Source organism: Mobula hypostoma, chromosome 14, assembly GCF_963921235.1.
Source record: "Mobula hypostoma chromosome 14, sMobHyp1.1, whole genome shotgun sequence".
NCBI classification, from domain to species: Eukaryota; Metazoa; Chordata; class Chondrichthyes; order Myliobatiformes; family Myliobatidae; genus Mobula; species Mobula hypostoma.
In genome coordinates, this window is record NC_086110.1 from 46,061,182 (window position 1) to 46,082,346 (window position 21,165).

General features: G+C 40.3%; 1 protein-coding gene across 1 annotated transcript in view; it reads right to left on the minus strand.

Moving 5' to 3' along the window:
- LOC134356255 (cadherin-1-like) overlaps positions 1-21,165 on the minus strand; it is a 59,591-nt gene that overhangs the window by 12,358 nt on the left and 26,068 nt on the right. Inside the window, exons 7-9 of the mRNA XM_063067059.1 lie at positions 17,973-18,145; positions 6,797-6,925; positions 4,817-5,002 (exon numbers count right to left, since the gene is read on the minus strand). Coding sequence (XP_062923129.1) covers positions 4,817-5,002; positions 6,797-6,925; positions 17,973-18,145 — 488 coding nt within the window. The remainder of the gene's footprint in view (positions 1-4,816; positions 5,003-6,796; positions 6,926-17,972; positions 18,146-21,165) is intronic.

Sequence of the window (21,165 nt, forward strand, 5' to 3'; positions counted from 1 at the left end):
GAATGCATGGAATTACAAACTAACTTTTTTCACATCATAATGATACACAATATTGATCCATGTGCACTACATAGCTAGGTACATTCCCATTAATAGATACCTGATGTCATGAGAATAATCACATTCTCAGACAAAATATCTGGTCATTACAACAATTATTGTGGATCAAAGACCCTGTTCTTGTTCTATACTGCTCTATATTTGCATGACCAACAGAGAAATGAGAACCACACTCACACATTTCTCCAGATTTTACTTTATTGCAGGATATGGGTATCATTGACAAAGTCAATTTTCATTGCCATCCTTGACTGCCCGAGGAAAACATTGGTGAGTTCCTGCAGCCTTTCTAGTGAAGATATTCTCAGTGTTGTTAGGCTAATAGTTTCAGGATTCTTAGATCCAGTGGGAATGTAGTAATACACTTTTTCTAATCAGGATCCATGTAACTTGGAGGGGAGCCTGCAGATGGAAGGAGTTCCCAAGTGTCTATTGTCTTCGTCTTCCCTGGTAATCTCTACAGAGTCCATGAAGTTGATGCCACTGTTTTTCCAGTCATGGTGAAGGGTCTCAGCCTGAAACGTCGACTGTACCCATTTCTATTGATGCTGCCTGGCCTGCTGAGTACCTCCAGCATTTTGTATGTGTTGTTTGCACTTCCAGCATCTGTAGACTTTCTCTTGTTTGTGATCGAATCATGATTGGTCCATTTAAGTTTCTGATAATAGCAGCCCCAGGAACTTGGCTGTCAAATCTGTAGTAATGTCATGAGTTCACAGTCATAGAAAAGCAAGTACAGAAGCAGGCCATTTGGCCCATCTAGTCCATGCTGAAACATTTTAAACTGCCTACTCCCATCGTCTTGCACCGGGCCACAGCCCTCCATATCCCTACTATCCATGTACCCAACCACACTTCTCTTAAACATTGAAATCGAACTCGCATGGACCACGTGTGCTGGCAGCTCATTCCACACTCTCACAACACTGAGTGAAGAAGCTTCCCGTCATGTTCCCCTTAAACTTCTGGCCTTTCACCCTTAGCTCATGACCTCTGATTATAGTCCCACCCAAACTCAGTGCAAAAAGCCTGGTTGCATTTACCCTATCTATACCCCTCATAATTTTGTATACCTCTATCAAATCTCCTCTTAATCTTCTACATTCTAAAGAACAGTCTTAACCTTTTCAATCTTTCCTTATAACTCTGGTCCTCCAGACCCAGCAACATCCTTGTAAATTTTCTCTGTACACCTTCAACCTTGTTTATAGCTTTCCTGCACATAGGTGACCAAAGGTGCACACAATATTCTAAATTAGGCCTCACCAATGTCTGAACAACTTAAACGTAAAATCCCATTTTCTGTACTCAATACATTGATTTATGAAGAGCAATGTGCTAGAAACTTTATGAACCTGTCTACCTGTGGCACCGTGCTCAATGAATTACGTACCTGTACTCCCAGATTCATTTGTTCTACCACACTCCTCAATGCCCTACTGTTCACTGTGTAAGACCTACCCTGGTTGGTCCTACCAAAATGCAAAACCTCACACTTCTCAGCATCAAGTTCGATCTGCCATTTTTCAGCACATTTTCCCAGCTGATACGGATCCCTCTGCAAGCCATGATAGCCTTCCTCACTGTGCACTATACCCCCAAACTTGGTGCCATCTGCAAATTTGCTAATCCAGTTAACCACGTTATCACCCAGATCATTGATATAGATGACAAACAATGACAGACCCAGCACTGGTCCCTCCAGCACACCACTAGTCACAGGCCACCAGCCAGAGAGGCAACCTCTACTACCACTCTGGCGTCTCCCACAAAGCCAATGTCTAATCCATTTACTACCTCATACTGAATGCCAAGCGAATGAACCTTCTTGACCAACCTTCCATGTGGGACCTTGTCCAATGCCGTGTGGATAACTTGCACAGCCTTGCCTTCAGCCACTTTCCTGGTAACACCCTCAGAAAACTCTAAGATTGGTGAGACATGACCTACCATGCATGAAGCCATGCTGACTATGTATACTTAATCAGTCCATGTCTATCCATATACTTATATATCTGGTCCATTAAAATACCTTCCAATAACTTTCCCATAACTGATGTCAGACACACCGGCCTGGTTTCTGTTAAAAGCCTTTTTAAACAGTGCAACAACATTCGCTATCATCCAACACCTCCTGTGTTGCTAAGGATATTTTAATTATCTCTACTAGGGCCCTGGCAATTTCTGTAGTGCCTCCCATAGGGTCCAAGGGAACAGCTTGTCAAAACCTGGGGGTTTATTGCCTCAGGGTAGCAAACACATCCTCCTCTGTAATTTGTACAGGGTTCATGAAGTTGATGCCACTTTGCCTCACTTTTATACATTCTATCTATCTCCCGGGTAAATACAGATGCAAAAAATGCACAAGTTCTTTGGTATCCTGGGATCAGACATTATGAGCTGTTTCCATAATAAAAGCACTTGAAGGGAAGGTTCATTTATGTTTCCCCATCAAACCCATCTGTTTTGGTTCCACACATGGATGACCATTCTAGTTTTACGGAGGACCAATTTTGTCCCTTGTAATCCTTTTGCTCTTGCTGTGAACATACATCTATTGATGCTTCTGGACACATCTTCAGTGATGTTCCTGGAATCATCGGGTTTTTCGGGTCTTTCAACATCATACACCCTCCTCCAGGTGACCCAGCCGGGGCTGATCAGATCCCAGCTTGTGTCCAGATGGCTGGCTACTTATGACTCCATGGCTCCCCTCTTTTGAGCCACAGCCATCTTGAGGCCTTCTCTGCCGCATTGGTGGTACTGCAGATGGCTCTCCTCTTCCTCTCTCTCTCGATACCCAAAATGCTGAAGGCTCTAACTGAAGAACAGGCTACGAATCCCCTACAACCAACCTCCACGGGGAGACACCTCGCTCTCCATCCAGCCTGCTGACAGTTGCTGACCAGTCCTGCGTACTTGGAGAGTTTCCTTTCAAAGGCCTCTTCCAAGCTATCTTCCCATGGGACTGTCAGCTCCAGCAGCACCACTTGCTTAGTAGACTCAGACACTAGGACAATGTCTGGTCGCAGGGTGGTGGCTGCGATATGGTTGGGGAACTTCAGCTGCCCTTCGAGGTCCACCAACAGCTGCCAGTCCCTTGCAGAGGTCAGAATGCCCGCAGATGTACTTTTGGCAGGTATCAGCTGCTCCCCAGCTCTGACAAAGGCAATGGTCTGCTTGGAGGGTCGGGACCGCTTCACCCACTCAACTCCTGCACTGACGGCTTCAGCGATGGCCTTCAGGACCTGGTCATGCCTCCACCTGTACCGTCCCTCACCAAGTGCCCTTGCGCAGCCGCTGATGATGTGCTCCAGGGTTCCTCACTTGGAGCACAGCGGGCACGCAGATGACTCTGCCTTGCCCCATGTGTGCAGGTTTGATGGGCTTGGAAGCACATTGTATACTGCCTGGATGAGAAATTGGATGCGGTGTGGTTCGGCTTTCCAAAGATTAGCCCAGGTAACTTTCCTCTCAACCGCATTCTCCCATCTTGTCCAAGCTCCCTGTTGCTTCATTCCCACTGCCTTGTAGGCTCTCGTCTCCTCCACTACTGCTCTCACCTCCTCCTGAACTAGACAACGCCTTTCCTTCCCTCTGGTGTCCATTTAGGGAGTTGGAAAGGATCCTAGCCCAGCTCGGCCTCGTGTGACCACTCCCACCAGCCTCCTGTTACCATACCTGGAGGATCCCTTTGGATGTACCTTCACCTTCTCTGATAGAGCACATTCATGCTTTCTTTTAGCCTTCCTGGTTTCTTTCCTAACTGTTCTCTTCTATTTCTTGTATTCCACAAGCACCTCATTTGTTCCTTTGCACCTCCTTTTTTCTCTTAACTAGGGCATCAATATCTCTTGAAAACCAAGGTTTCCTATACTTGTTATCTTTACCATTTATTCTGACAGGTACATACAAGCTTTGTACTCTCAAAATTTCATTTTCAAAGGCCTCCCACTTTCCAGGAACACCTGCGCCCGAAAACAGCCTGTCCTGATCCACACTTGCCAGATCATTTCTGATACCATCAAAATTGGCCTTTCTCCGATTCAGAGTGCTACTGTAAGAGTTTCTTTTTCACCGCAGCTTTGCACATATATGAAATTACTGGTCTTTCTAACTTTGCAATCCATGTCCAAATGTTATTCAGTTCTTGCAAGCTCGAACAGATCCATTTTATCTTGAGATGCTGTAAAAGGAACTGAACATTGTTTGATAGGAAATCATAAATGAACCCTCCCACGTGTGCTTTTATTGTAGAAACAGCTCATAATATCTGATCCCAGGATGCCAAGGAATTTCTGCGGCAGCCCAGGATTGGTGAGTGGGCATGGAAGGTGAGATTTCAACCATCAGCTGCAACCGTCTTCCTTATTGTGAATAAAGTACAACTTGTGCCAATAAAGAGGCTTGCCCTCAATTCCTAAAAACTCTTTGATAGATACCATTCTCCATCAAATTCCATGAGCAAATATTCACACTTTATCAGTCTGTCAAGTGATCTATAGAAAAGTAGATTGATCTTCAGTGAGCAGCTTATTGGCAAGTTATCAACATTGGATAATATTCATCCTTTGCTCATTATTGAGGGCAGACCAACTGAGTAGTTGGTCGCACAGATACATTTAGCCTTTTGTGGTCAGGACATCTCCAAAAAATGTTCAGTTATCAAGTAGATGCCAAGGTTGTGGAAGAAAACCAAATTATTTACTGGTAAATATTAAAATGACTACAAACAGCTACTAGTAGACTGCCGTACCTTCACAGTTTTAAGGACTCCATTATTCTGTGAGTCAGTAATCACTGTGAACAGTTTTTCTTCATTCCCAAAGGTTATAGTGAAATTTGCTTTCCAAGCAGGTGTACCAGGCAGGTCATCATCAGTTACAGGGTGTATTGACACATCATCATGATCCACTTCATTTTCAGGGACTTCGACAGAAATCTGCAATTAGAAAAATAAAGTAATTTTACCTTTTCAGAGTTGCAGACTGCCCTAATCAACACCCAAGCTCAAATTCAACTTGGACTGATGCAATATGAGTATTTGTACAGACAGGAACTGATTAGGGATTCTCAGCATGGTTTCGTGCATTGTAGGTCATGTCTAACAAATCTTATAGATATTTTGGAGGAACTAACCAGGAATGTTGATGAAGCCAAGGCAGTGGACTTTAACAAGGTACTTGACAAGGTCCTGCATGGGAGGTTGGTCAGGAAGGTTCAGTCACATAGATTTCAAGATGAGGTAGTAAATTGGATTAGACATTGGCTTTATGGGAGAAGTCAAGAGAGTGGAAGTAGATGGTTGCCTCTGACTGGAGGCCTATAACTAGTGGATCAGTTACAGGCTGGGTCTATTGTTGTTTGTCATCTTTCTCAACAATCTGGATAATAATGTGGTTATCTGGATCAGCAAATTTGCAGGTGACACCAAGATTAGTGGTGTAGTAGACAATGAGAAAGACTATTGGTGCTTTCACTGGGGTCTGGAGCAGCTGGAAAAAAAACGGCCGATGGAATTTAATGCAGACAAGTGCGAGGTAGGACTAACCAGCGTAAGGTCGAACATAGGAAACAGGCAGGCACCAAGGAGTGTGGTAGAGCAAAGGTATCTAAGAACACAGGTCCATAATTCATTGAAAGTGGAGCCACAGGTAGATAGGGTCATTACAAATGCTTTTGGCACATTGGCCTGCATAAATCAATTTACTGAGTACAGGAAATGGGATGTTATGTTGAAGTTGTATAAGGCAATGGTGAGACATAATTTGGAGTATTGTGTGCAGTTTTGGTCACCTACCTACAGGAAAGACATAAATAAGGTTGAAAGAGTGCAAAGAGTGCAGAGAAGATTTACAACGATGTTGCCAGGACTGGAGGACCTGGGTTATAAGGAAAGATTGAATAGGTTAGGATGTTATTCCTTGGAACACAGAAGATTGAGGGGAGATTTGATAGGGGTATACAAAATAATGAGGGGTATTGATGTGGTAAATGCAAGCAGGCTTTTCCCACAGAGGCTGGGTGGGACTACAACTAGAAATCATGAGTTAAGAGTGAAAAGTGAAATGTTTAAGGGGGACATGAGGGGAAACCTCTTCACTCAGAGGGTGGTGGGAGTGTGGAATGAGCTGTCAGTATAACAGATGCATGAAAGCTTAATTTCAAAGTATAAGAGAAGACTTGATAGGTAAATAGGATGGGAGGGATATTGTTGGATATGGTTCAGGTGCTGTTTGATGGACTAGGCAGTTTAAATGCTTCAGCGTGCTTTATACAGTCCAGAAGTCCTGTTTCTGTGCAGTTCGCTTCTATGACTGTAAATTCTTTCCCTTCTTCCGGCTACCCAATCCTCAACAAATCTATTCTCCTGAAGCTACTAACAAATTACTGCAGAATAGTTCCCAAAGTCCTCTGAAACTTTGTTTGCAATGACCTTTCATCAGATAAGGGCAGAGGAAGCCTTTGCCTGAATCACGGCTCAGCAATGCTGACCTGGAACTGTTGATTTTCTTTAAGTGTGCAAGATGTAGGCTCTTTTTTCCCCGACAAAGTGAAAAGATAAATCTTTCATCATGGTGAAAACAAGATGAAAGTGAGCATGGTATACTTTTGATTAAACAATGCTTCAAATTCTTTTTCAAAACAATTAGAGGAAATAATTGCATTTTTAATTGAAGAATCAGTTTATTATATTCAGAAGGAAATGTTTAAAAAGGTTTAGTGAAATCTTTACCAATGAATTCACAAATGTTGGGGCATTATCATTTGCGTCGATGACTGTGATTATTGCTGTGGCAGTGGTCGTCATTCCTTCACCTTCCATATTTGCTGCCTGAACAATCAACGTGTATTTATCCACTATCTGAAACAAGATTAAAGGAATCAAAGAGCTTGTATGACGTGTAATTTTCATGCAGTCAGAAAGAAACAGCACATTCTGTCTACCACGTTCGTGTATACTAGTCAGAAAAGGCTACATTCACTTCTCATATCTCAGTCCATGGTCTGTGGGACCATTGTCAAAGGCTCATCTGAATATCTTCCAATATTTTTTATTATTAATTTTACATATAAGAATACAGAGTACAAGAAAAAATATATCAATACATTATACTAAATTGCATATAAAGACTCCTTACCCTATAGTAATACAGATTAATTAATTTGTAACATTGAAATATAGTTGTTTTATTATATATAAAAAAAACTAACCCACTACCAAGACCGAAGCTGATTAGTAAAGAAAAAAAGGGGGAAAAAATTATTAGTCATCATCTGTGCTTTAACAGCAAATCAAAGGTTTTGAAAATAATTCAAAAAAGGTCCCCACAATGTTTGAAGATCTTTGTTAGATTCAGAGATTGAACATCAAATCTTCTCTAAAATTAAACATGACATCACATCACGTAACCATTGGGCGTGAATAGGAGGGGTCGTATTTTTCCATTTAAGCAAGAGCGTCCTTCTGGTCATAAGAGAAATAAAAGCCAAAATTTGCTAGTCAGATGACTCCAAAATAATATCCTTTCCTCCAACAATACCAAATAAAGTGGTCAAAGGATTAGGCTTAAAGTTTACTTTGAAAAGTATCGAGAAAGTTTGAAATACTTCTTTCCAATATTTTCAAAGACTCGGACATGTCCAAAACATATGAATGAGTGAAGCTTCTCCATTATTACATTTATCACAATACGGATATATCTAAATAAAAACGAGACAACTTATCCTTGGTCATATGGACCACTTTAAATTGTAAGAGAGAGTGGTGGGCACACAACGATGAGTGTTAACCAATTTAAAAATTTGATACTTATACTGTAAACTTTATTGTTGTCAAACAATTGGTACTAGAACGTACAATCATCACAGCAATATTTGATTCTGCACTTCACACCCCCTGGATTACAAATATTAAATATTAAAAATATTAAAAATAGTTAAAATTAGTAAACATTAAAAATTTAAATTATAAATCATAAATAGAAAATAGAAAATTTGAAGTAAGGTAGTGCAAAAAAACCAAGAGGCAGGTCTGGATATTTGGAGGGTATGGCCCAGATCCAGGTCAGAATCCGTTCAGCAGTCTTATTACATTTGGAAAGAAGCTGTTCCCAAATTTGACTGTACGAGTCTTCAAGCTCCTGAACCTTCTCCCGGAGGGAAGAGGGATGAAAAGTGTGTTGGCTGGGTGAATCGTGTCCTTGATTATCCTGGCAGCAGTGCTCCGCAGCGTGCGGTGTAAAGTGAGTCCACAGATGGAAGATTGGTTTGTGTGATGTGCTGCGCCGTGTTCATGATCTTCTGCAGCTTCTTCCAAGTTTCCTCAGAAATTGAAGTCTGTAAATCTTGTTCCCAAAGATTTTTAATTTTTATCTAAAGGAACGCTTCTCATTCCCAACAGCTTATTATAAATATTAGATATAGATCCATTATAAAAAAGTTTCAAATTAAAAATTACATCTAATAGATTCTTATCAGGACTTTTAGGAAATGTACTTATTTGAGACCGTAAGAGATCTCTTATTTGTAGGTTTCGAAAAAAAAAGTTTTGGGTAAACTATATTTAGTTGACAGTTGTTCAAACGAAGAGACTTCCCTCTACAAACAAGTCATGAAAGCACTTAATACTTAATCTATCCCATTCTTTAAAAGCCACATCAGTCATAGAGGGTTTAAAAAAAAATTAGAAAAAATGGTTCTCGAAAGAGAAAAACTCAGTAAGCCAAAGTATTTTTGGATTGTATCCAAATTCTCATAATGTGTTTAACTACTAGATTATCAGTTAACTTACTCAGAGACAAAGGAGGTGAGGATCCAAGAAGAGAAATAATAGAGAATTTATTGACAGAGTTAGCTTCTAAAAAAAACCCACATCGGGCAATACTCACGATTAATATAATATAACCAAAATGTAAGATTTCTTATATTAACTGCCCAATAATAAAATCTAAAGTTTGGTAAGGCTAATCCGCCATTCTTTTTATCTTTCTGGAGATGAATTTTATTTAATCTAGAATGCTTATTCTTCCATATATAGGAAGATGTAATAGAGTCAAGTGAATCAAAGAAATATTTAGGAATAAAAACAGGCAATGCCTGAAAAAGATACATAAATTTAAGTAATATATTCATTTTAATAGAGTTAATTCGGCCAGGTAAGTGATAATGAAAGAGGCGACCAATTTGATAGTATCCTTTTTACGTGATTCAATATGATAAGAAAATTTTCTTTAAATAGACGCTTACAGTTTTTAGTAATTGTTACACCTAAGTAAATTGGTTTCTTACAATTTTAAAAGGAAGGTTAGAATTTGTTGGTATCAAATTATTCAAAGGGAAAAGTTCACTTTTATGTAGGTTTAATTTATAACCTGAGAACTGGCTAAAACAGGAGAGTAAAGAAAGCACATGGGGTAACGAAGTCTCAACATTAGAAATAAATAGCAGCAGATCATCAGCGTACAGCGAGACTTAGTGAATAGTGTCTCTCCTTAAAATACCGGTGATATCACTAGATTCTTGAAAGGGAATGGCTAAAGGTTCTAAGGCAAGATCAAAAAGCAAAGGGCTGAATGGACAGCCTTCTCTAGTGCCATGTTGGAGCTTAAATGGTTTGGAATTATGAGAATTAGTGATAACCTTAGCGCAAGGAGCTAAATAAAGTAATTTAATCCATTGAATGAAAACAGGTCCAAAATTGAATTTTTCTAAAGTTTTAAATAAATAATTCCATTCAACTCTGTCGAAAGGTTTCTCAGCATCCAGGGATACCACACATTCCAATATGCTAGAAGGAGAATAAGACCATAAGACCAAAGACAAAGGAGCAGAAGGCAGCCATTCGGCCCATCGAGTCTGCTCCGCCATTCCATCATGAGCTGATCCATTCTCCCATTTAGTCCCAACCCCCCGCCTTCTCACCATAACCTTTGATGCCCTGGCTACTCAGATACTTATCAATCTCTGCCTTAAATACACCCAACGACTTGGCCTCCGCTGCTGCCCGTGGCAACAAATTCCATAGATTCACCACCCTCTGACTAAAAAAATTTCTTCGCATTTCTGTTCTGAATGGATGCCCCTCGATCCTTAAGTCATGCCCTCTCGTACTAGGCTCCCCCATCATGGGAAACAATTTTGCCACATTCACTCTGTCCATGCCTTTCAACATTTGAAATGTTTCTATAAGGTCTCCCCTCATTCTTCTAAACTCCAAGGAATACAGTCCAAGAGCGGACAAACGTTCCTCATATGTTAACCCTCTCATTCCCGGAATCATTCTAGTGAATCTTCTCCGTACCCTCTCCAACATCAGCACATCCTTTCTTAAATAAGGAGACCAAAACTGCCCACAGTACTCCAAGTGAGGTCTCACCAGCGCCTTATAGAGCCTCAACATCACATCCCTGCTCCTATACTCTATTCCTCTAGAAATGAATGCCAACATTGCATTCCCCTTCTTCACTACTGACTCAACCTGGAGGTTAACTTTAAGGGTATCCTGTACGAGGACTCCCAAGTCCCTTTGCATCTCAGAACTTTGAATTCTTTCCCCATTTAAATAATAGTCTGCCCGTTTATTTCTTCTGCCAAAGTGCATAACCATACACTTTCCAACATTGTACTTCATTTGCCACTTCTTTGCCCATTCTTCCAATCTATCCAAGTCTCTCTGTAGACTCTCTGTTTCCTCAGCACTACTGGCCCCTCCACCTATCTTCGTATCATCAGTAAACTTAGCCACAAAGCCACCTATTCCATAATCCAAATCGCTGATGCACAATGTAAAAAGAAGCGGCCCCAACACGGACCCCTGTGGAACACCACTGGTAACCGGCAGCCAAACAGAATAGGATCCTATTCCCATTCTCTATTTCCTGCCAATCAGTCAACGCTCTATCCACGTATGTAACTTTCCCGTAATTCCATGGGCTCTTATCTTGTTAAGTAGCCTCATGTGTGGCACCTTGTCAAAGGCCTTCTGAAAATCCAAATATACAACATCCACTGCATCTCCCTTGTCTAGCCTACTGGTAATTTCCTCAAAAAATTGTAATAGGTTTGTCAGGCAGGATTTTCCTTTAAGGAATCCATGCTGAGTTCTGCCTATCTTGTCATATGCCTCCAGGTACTCTGTAACCTCATCCTTGACAATCGACTCCAACAACTTCCCAACCATCGATGTCAAGCTAACAGGTCTATAATTTCCTTTTTGCTTCCTTGCCCCTTTCTTAAATAGCAGAGTGACATATAGCAGAGGAACCAGGCCAGAATCTATCGACTTTTGAAAGATCATCGCTAATGCCTCCGCAATCTCCACAGCTACTTCCTTCAGAACACATGGGTGCATTCCATCTGATCCAGGAGATTTATCTACCTTTAGACTATTCAGCTTCCTGAGTACTTTCTCTGTCGTAATTGTGACTGGGAACACTTCTCTTCCCTGCCACCCTTGAGTGTCCGGTATACTGCTGATGTCTTCCTCAGTGAAGACTGATACAAAATACTCGTTCAGTTCCTCTGCCATCTCCTTATCTCCCATTACAATTTCTCCAGCATCGTTTTCTATTGGTCCTATATCTACTCTCACCTGTCTTTTACTCTTTATATACTTGAAAAAGCCTTTAGTATCCTCTTTGATATTATTTGCTAGCTTCCTTTCATAGTTAATCTTCTCTCTCTTAATGACCTTCTTAGTTTCCTTTTGTAAGGTTTTAAAAACTTCCCAATCCTCTGTCTTCCCACTAATTTTTGCTTCCTTGTATGCCCTCTCCTTTGCTTTAACTTTAGCTTTGACTTCTCTTGTCAACCACGGTTGCATCCGTTTTCCATTCGAAAATTTCTTCTTTTTTGGAATATACCTGTCTTGCACCTTCCTCACTTCTCGCATAAACTCCAGCCACTGCTGCTCTGCCGTCATTCCCGCCAGTGTCCCTTTCCAGTCAACTTTGGCCAGTTCCTCGCTCATGCCACTGTAATTTCCGTTACTCCACTGAAATACCGACACATCAGAATTCGGCTTCTCTTTTTCAAATTTCACAGTGAACTCAATCATGTTATGATCACTGCCTCCTAAGGATCCTTCACCTCAATCTCTCTAATCACCTCCGGTTCATTACACAATACACAATCCAGTACAGCTGATCCCCTAGTGGGCTCAACAACAAGCTGTTCTAAAAAGCCATCTCACAGACATTCTACAAATTCTCTCTCTTGAGATCCAGTGCCAACCTAATTTTCCCAATCCACTCGCATGTTAAAATCCCCCACAATTATCATAACACTGCCCTTCTGACAAGCCTTTTCTATTTCCAGTTGTAATTTGTAGTCCACATCCCTGCAGCTGTTTGGAGGCCTATAAATAACTGCCATCAGGGTCCTTTTACCTCTGCGATTTCTTAGCTCAACCCATAAAGATTCTGCACCTTCCAATCCTGTATCACCTCTTCCTAATGATTTAATATCATTTCTTACCAATAAAGCCATGCCTCCCCCTCTGCCTACCTTCCTATCCTTCCGATACACCGTGTATCCTTGGACGTTCAGCTCCCAGAGACATGCATCCTTTAGCCAGGTCTCAGTGATGGCCACAATATCATACCTGCCAATCTGTAGCTGTACGACAAGATCATCCACCCTATTCCTTACGCTGCGTGCATTTAAGTGTAACACCTTAAGACCAGTATTTGGTACTTTTCGCTTTGATTTCACTGCAACTCATCCCAATGGCTACAAATTTGCCCCATCACCTGCCTGTCTTTCCTGACATCTTTACTGCTCACTATCTTAGATTTATTTCTGTTTTCCCCTTCCTCCGCTGTCATTCCGGTTCCCATCCTCCTGCCAAATTAGTTTAAACCCTCCCTAACAGCTCTATTAAACTTTCCCGCCAGGATATTGGTCCCCTTCGGGTTCAGGTGTAACCTGTCCTTTTTGAACAGGTCATACTTCCCCCAGAAGAGATCCCAATTATCCAAGAATCTGAAGCCCTGCCCCCTGCACCAGTCTGTCAGCCACGCATTCATCTGCCTGATCCGACTACTCTTGCCCTCGCTAGCATGCGGCACAGGTAGCAATCCCGAGATTACTACCCTGGAGGTCCTGCTTCTCATCTTCCTTTGTAACTCCTGGAAATCTCTCTTCAGGACCTCCTCCTTTGTCCTATCTATGTCATTGGTACCAACATGTACCAAGACAACTGGCTGCTCACCCCCCCCCTTCAGAATATTCAGGACCCGATCCAAGACGTCCCGTACCCTGGCACCTGGGAGGCAACACACCATGCGGGTATCTCTATCAGGCTCACAGAACCTCCTGTCCGTTCCCCTGACTATGGAATCCCCTATGACTACTGCATTCCTCTTCTCCCTCTTTCTCTTCTGCACAACAGCGCCAGGCTCAGTGCCGGAAACCTGGTCACCTTGGGCGTCCCCTGTTGGGTCATTCCCCTCAACAGCATCCAGAACAAGATATTTGTTGCTGAGGGGGACAGCCACAGGTGTGCTCTCCACTCTCCAGGCATTTCCCTTCCCTCTCTTGACAGTGACCCAGTTTTCTGACCCTTGTAGCCTAGGGATGACTACCTCCCTGTAGCTCCTGTCTATCACCTCTTCACTTTCCCTGATAAGCAGTAGGTCATCAAGCTGCAGCTCCAGATCCCTAACACGGTCTCTGAGGAGCTGCATCTCGGTGCACTTGGCGCAGATGTGGCCATCAGGGAGGCTGGAGGTCTCCCAGGATTCCCACATCTGACACCCTGAACAAAGCACTAACCCTGCAGGCATGCTACCTAATTCTACAGGAATGAAACAGGAAAAATAAGTCTACTCACCCACTTACCTCACCAAACAGACTAACTTTAAACCATTAGCTGGTACCATTAGATGTGAGAGCCCTGCTGTTCCTGTCTGTCCGGGCCGATTCACGAAAGGTGGGGGGGGGAGAAAGAAAGAGTTGGTGCTTCGCTCTCGCCTCGTCCCATTTACCGCCAAAGCCCATTGAAGCCAAAGCCCTACACTCTGCTACCACTCACTCCGCTGCCCGCTCCGACCGCTGCCCTCTGTATAGGGTGGTCTCCTTTTTAAACTCTCTGCGCTGTCCTGTTGACGTCACGCGCCCGCGCAGTCTTGTAATATTTAATAACCGATGAATATTAAATTAAGAATATCGATTTTTGATAAATCCAGTTTGGTTATCGGAAATTATATATGGTAAAATATTTTCAATCCTAAGGGCCAAAACTTTAGATAGGATCTTAGTATTAACATTAAGTAAAGAAATTGGTCTATAAGAAGAACATTCAGTTGGATCCTCATTCTTTTTAAGGATAAGCGAAATGGAACCCTCATAAAAGGATTGAGGGAGTCTGCCCAACTTGAATGAATGCAAAAAAAACTGAACATAGATGAGGTATAAGCAGTGAGGAAAAGATCTTGTAAAGTTCTCCAGAAAATCCATCTGGACCCAGAGCTTTCCTCAAATATAATGAGTGCACCACCTCAACAATTTCCTCAAAAGAAATAGGTTGTTCCAATAACTTTCTGTTGTCGGCAGAAATTGTAGGAATGCTTAGTTAGTCTAAAAAAATTGTTCATTACAGTGTTATCCTTAGAAGATTCAGAACTATTTTTTTTAGAATAAAATGTTATAAAAGTATCATTTATTCTTATATAATCAGTTGTCCTCTCACCATTAGCTTTGTATATTTATTTAATCTGCTGTTCAGCTATAAAGGTTTTAATTTGATCAGCCAATAATTTACCTGTTTTATCTCCATGAATATAAAATTGACTTTTATCTTTTAGAAGTTGTGTTTCAATTAGATAGGTTAAAAGGACATCATATTTAGTTTTAGTTTCAACATGTCTTTTATATAAGACAGGTTCTGGAGCCAAGGCGTTCTCTTGGTCTAATTGTTTCAGCTGATTAGCTAAATCACTTCTTTCTTTATTAGCTTTTTTCTTAATACTTGCAGTATAAGAAATAATTTGTCCTCTAGTATATGCCTTAAAGGCATCCTATCTTTTAAGGCTAGAAGTCACCTCTAACGTATTCTCTTCAAAAAAAAAGAGTAATTTGTCTCTCCATAAACTTTATAAAATCTTTATCAGATAACAAAGTTAAATTAAATCAACAAAACCTATTTGGTTGAAGAAGACCAGGGAGATTTAAAAATAGGAGCACAGGAGCATGATCTGAGACAGTAATCTCTTTATATTCACAGGATCGAACTGATGGAATCATTTGGCTATCAATAAAAAAAAATAATCAATCCTGGAATATGTATGATGGACATGAGAGAAAAACGAATATTCCTTGTCTACTGGATGCAAAAAAAATGCCAAGCATCAACAATACCACATTTCATTAAAGATTTAATAAACACAGCTGATTTATTTGGTATCATTAGTTTAGAAGATGAATGATCTAAAGCTGGATCTAAGCAACAGTTAAAGTCTCCACCCATCACCAATGAGTACAGACTTAGATCTGGCAAAAATTTTTAAAAAACGCTCAAAGAAACCTGGGTTATCTATATTTGGAGCATATACATTGGCAAATACCATTAGCTTGTTATTTAGTTTTCCCTGATACTACAACAAAACGCCCATTAGTATCAGAAATTACTTTATGTTCAACAAAGGGAAATTCATTATCTATAAGGATCGAAACTTCTCTGGCTTTGGCCTGAAATGAGGAATGGAAATGAGAGCCCCTCCATCGATTAAAAAGGCATGAATTGTCACATTTACATACATGGGTTTCTTGAAGAAAAACAATTGGTACCTTAAGTTTTTTTAATATGGGCAAAAATCTTATTTCTTTTCAATGGGTGATTTAGCCCTTTCACATTAAAACTAAGTAAATTAATACTTTGATCTATTTTAAAACTATAAGAAAGGTGAAAGTAGCAATCAGAGAAATGTATATTAAACCCAAATAATACACCTCGAGATATACTAACTAAACAACAGAATTGACTAGATTCCCAAATCAGCTTCAAGGAAAAAGAGCTCCCCATCTCCCTCCCTCCTCCCAAAAGGAGAAAATTGGTCAAAGAACAACCAGTATCTGCCCCCCACTGAAAACATCTCCTTAGAAAGCCTTTTGGAACTGCTCCAAAGAATTCAAGGTTGTTTACTGTTCCAATCAAGACTAAATAATACAAATTTTTAAAAAAAACAAGCTTAGACAGGTTTATCAAACAGAAGGAGCAATTATTCATACTGAAAAAAATATTAAACAGTCATTTTTAATATATAGTATTTCTGTTTTGCAAGATTTTTAATCTATTCAATATTTATATACGGTCATTTTTTGAGTCTAAAAATTATTACACCTGCTCCTTCGTACAAAACCATTTAAATGATCCATCTTCCATTGTGATTCTCAGTCGAGCCGGAAAACGAAGAGAAGGCTTAAAATTTTGGCTGTATAGCTCCGCCATAACTTCTTAAAACTTAACACGTTCTACCATAAAATCTTCAACAATACCAATCTTCTGACTTTGGTAGTCAATCATACCTTTTCCACAGCCATCAGGAATCAGACAGTCCTTTATTTGAAATTCATGGAAACATATAATGATTGATCTTGCTTTTGATTTTGAAGTCGATCTGTAGATAGGCGACTTGTGAGCACAATCAATCAAAGGCAGAGACTTTATAATGTCAGGGAATAATTCTATCAAAAGGTTTGCAAAGAATGCTTTAGGATTATATCCTTCCGTTGGCTCTTTAAGGCCCAAGATTCGTAAGTTGTTTCTCCTACTCCTGTTTTCCAAATCAATAATCTTCTGTCTCAGTATTTCGTTGGACTTGGATTGTTTTTCATACAGCTTTTGCAAAATCATCCATTCTGTCATCCAGTATAGTAATAACCTCTTCATTTTACTTTATCTTCTTTTCATGCTTGGTTAGAATTGCTTGAATATCATCTAATTTCGTACCTATTTGTTTAATTTCAGCGCTGATTTGTTGCGAATCAGCCGACGCTTCTTTTCTGAGCTGTTGAAACTCCTCAGTAAGTTTTTGAATAGCTTCCAAAGCTGCTTTGGTAGTCATGGTAATGTAATAACCTATCCAACAGTAGTATTTCAAAAGGTTGCAGACAAAAGTAAGTTAGGTGCACCAGAAGAGAGCTGTTACTCATCAGCGGCCACCGAGCAAATCTCTGAATATCTTAAGTGTAATAAGAGTTGCCGCTTTCGTCATGTATCCAGGCCAACCACTCCAGATTCCCACTTCTTGAAGAGCAAAATTTTTTCCTCAACTTCCCTCTAATTCTTCTACTGGCCAACTTCAAACTACAGATAAAGTACCTTTTGTTAAAATGGCAATGAATGCCATCTCATAGGGCACTAACACAGATTGTGTCTTCTGCAACATGTACAGAAATTTAAACAGGTTATTTCTTGGTATGATAAATGTAATTCAAATAAGATTTTTTTGCATTTGAATAAATCATTCGTTAAAATAATTTCAATATTACCAGACATACTTCACTACTAATCTTCCATATGTATTTTACATGGAACATAAATCTTACCCAGTATCTATGCTTGCAATTTGACAATGTTTCTATAGTTTTAATTGTGTATGTTTCCACCTAGATTTCTTCCTTTCCATCATAAATGCATCTCCCATGAATCATTGAGTGACGAGGCAGATAGAAGCATTAACCTTATTGAACTGCAAGCAGGGAAGCACAGAATAGTCATCATGGGCACCCTCGAGCATGCTTCAATTGGAATTGAATTACATTTTAAAAGAGATTTAACATTACACACGAAAACAATTACTTACTCACTAAAGCGGGGTAAAGCAACGTAAAAGATGCTACAAATAGGAATAAACATTTCAGCAACAATCCTTTCAACTATGTACAATGACTTATCTCTGCCCACTTACCTCCCAGTCCAGACCTGCACGCAGCACACTGATCAGTCCACTTGTTGAATTAATTGTAAACATCTGTGAATTAGGACTGGTTGGATCTTGACTGTCAATGGAGTATTTGATTATAGAATTAGCAGTGTCTTTCTGATCTGCATCTGTGGCTGTCACATTCATGAATGCAGTACCTATTGACAAATGTACATTAAAATTACACCGACAGCTTCATAAACATTATCTTCCCCCAAATCCATGGAAAGTAATAGGTTTAATAGGATCAATTTCATCACATAACTTTGCATCTTCTGAGATGGAACCAATGCATAGTTTTTCATAAATTAGCACTACTGCAATATTAGTTGTTATGTTTTGTAACTTCAAAACATTAAACTAATTCAAAGGAAGACACGTGAGTCTGAAATATGAGCCTACCTTAGTGCTTACCTTTAGTGAGGTGCACACGTATCATGGGGTAGTGTGATGACCTATATAATTCACATATTTATATCTGTAACTCGTAATGGATTTTTTAAATGAACAAGAATGCTTAATCAACCAATATAGACACAAGATTCAAATGTTAAATACACATTAGCCTCTCCACTCTCAGTAGAACACATTTTATCATTGAATAAATAATGTGCAATTTTAGCCAGTGTACAGGAAATAATGGTCGATTAAAAGAGATTGCTTGTATTTTGAATGCATAAATATAGAACACTTAAATGACATTATGAATTACATTTTGAGAGATTTTTGGACTATAAGGAAAGATTGAGTTGCCTGGGACTGTACTCACTGGAATTTAGAAGAATGAGAGGAGATCTTATAGAAACATAAAATTTTGAAAGGGATAGATAAGATAGAGGCAGGAGAGCTGTTTCCAATGGTAAGTGAGACTAGAACTAAGGGACATAGTTCAGGGGAGTAAATTTAGGATGGAGATGAGGAGGAACTGCTTTTCCCAGATAGTGGTGAATATGTGGATTTCTCTGCCCAATGAAGCAGAGGCTACCTCAGTAAATATATTTAAGACAAGGTTGAATAGAGTTTTGCATAGTAGGGGAATTAAGGTTTCTGGGCAATTGGCAGGTGATGAGATGAGGCTAGATCAGCCATGATCTTATTGAATAGTGGAGCAGGCGCGACAGGCCAGATGGCCTTCTCCTGCTTCTATTTCTTATATTCTTATGTTCTTATGACACATTCATGTAGAACTAGATGGAGAAAGTAAAGAACAGGACTTCATAAATCTCACTGCTGCTCAAAACTACTCCAGCCTGAGAAACTGCAGGAGGAGGTCATGGCCTCAAGCCTGCTCCAGCATAAAATGTCATGGGTCATCAGCAATTCACTCGCTCAACCAATAACCTCACTCCAGCTATCCAAAGAAAATTACCCAAGCTATGAGTGTGGCTCAGTAACCCCCAGGAGTAAAGACTTGCAAAGATTCACACTCATCAGAAGCAATTCCCTCTCATCAGATCATAAGAGGCTGATTTCATATCTAGCACAGTTTGAGCACCCCTTATCTGAAATGCTTGGGGCTGGAAGTGTTTCAGATTTTGGATCTTTTTGTTTTTTGGGATATATACTGCAATAGCTTGGGATCGCCATCATTTCCAACTCTGAATTTATGTGCGAAAGCTAAGCAGTCTTTTTCTTACCCTTATTCATCACACATATGTATGGAACAGTGAAAATTATTCCACAACATTACGATAATGAAAATATAATGTGTGCAGTGACGAACTTGGCAAACTCATCAATAGATTTCTGTCCTGCTTTGTATTCAGCTGACATTTTAAAAATTTATGCCATACCTTTTCTTAAATTTCTGCAACCAACTTACTGAATATTTACCAATACCTTCAATTTTCAGTTCGCTGTGATAGATCTTTGCGAGGTTCATGATCAGCAAACTTAAGTGGGATATGTGTGCTACCACTCTGACTCTCTTTCATTACACGATCGCAATTTTCATTTTTCACTTTATGCAGTGTCTTTCTATTTTTAATTCACTTCTCTTCATTACATATGTGAGCTCACTTTTCAAAACTGTCTGTGGTACACAGAGACTTCTGCATACACCATAAGACCAAAAGATATAGACAATAGACAATAGGTGCAAGAGTAGGCCATTCAGCCCTTCAAGCCAGCACTGCCATTCACTGTGATCATGGCTGATCATCCACTATCAGTATCCAGTTCCTGCCTTATCCCCATAACCTTTGATTCCACTATCCTTAAGAGCTCTATCCATCTCTTTTTTGAAAGCATCCAGAGACCTGGCCTCCACAGCCTTCTGGGGCAGAGCATTCCATATATCCACCACTCTCTGGGTAAAAAAGTTTTTCCTCAACTCCGTTCTAAATGGCCTACGCCTAATTCTTAACTGTGGCCTCTGGTCCTGGACTCACCCATCAGCGGGAACATGCTTCCTGCCTGCAGTGTGTCCAATCCCTTAATAATCTTATATGTTTCAATAAGATCCCCTCTCAGCCTTCTAAATTCCAGTGTATAGAAGCCCAGTCGCTCCAATCTTTCGACATATGACAGTCCCGCCATCCCAAGAATTAACCTTGTGAACCTATGCTGCACTCTCTCAATAGCAAGAATGTCCTTCCTCAAATTTGGAGACCAAAACTGCACACAGTACTCCAGGTGTGGTCTCACCAGGGCCCTGTACAGCTGCAGAAGGACCTCTTTGCTCTTATACTCAATTACCCTTGTTATGAAGGCCAGCATGCCATTAGCTTTTTTCACTGCCTGCTGTACTTACATACTTGCTTTAAGTGACTGATGTACAAGAACACCTAGATCTCGCTGTGCTTCCCCTTTTCCTAACTTGACTCCATTTAGATAATAATCTGCCTTCCCGTTCTTACCACCAAAGTGGATAACCTCACACTTATCCACATTAAACTGCATCTGCCATGCACCCGCCCACTCACCCAGTCTGTCCAAGTCACCCTGCATTCTCATAACATCCTCCTCACATTTCACACTGCCTCCCAGCTTTGTGTCATCAGCAAATTTGCTAATGTTACTTTCAATTCCCTCATCTAAATCATTAATATATATTGTAAACAGCTGCGGTCCCAGCACTGAACCCTGTGGTACCCCACTGGTCACCGCCTGCCATTCCGAAAGGGACCTGTTAATCGCTACTCTTTGTTTTCTGTCAGCCAGCCAATTTTCAATCCAT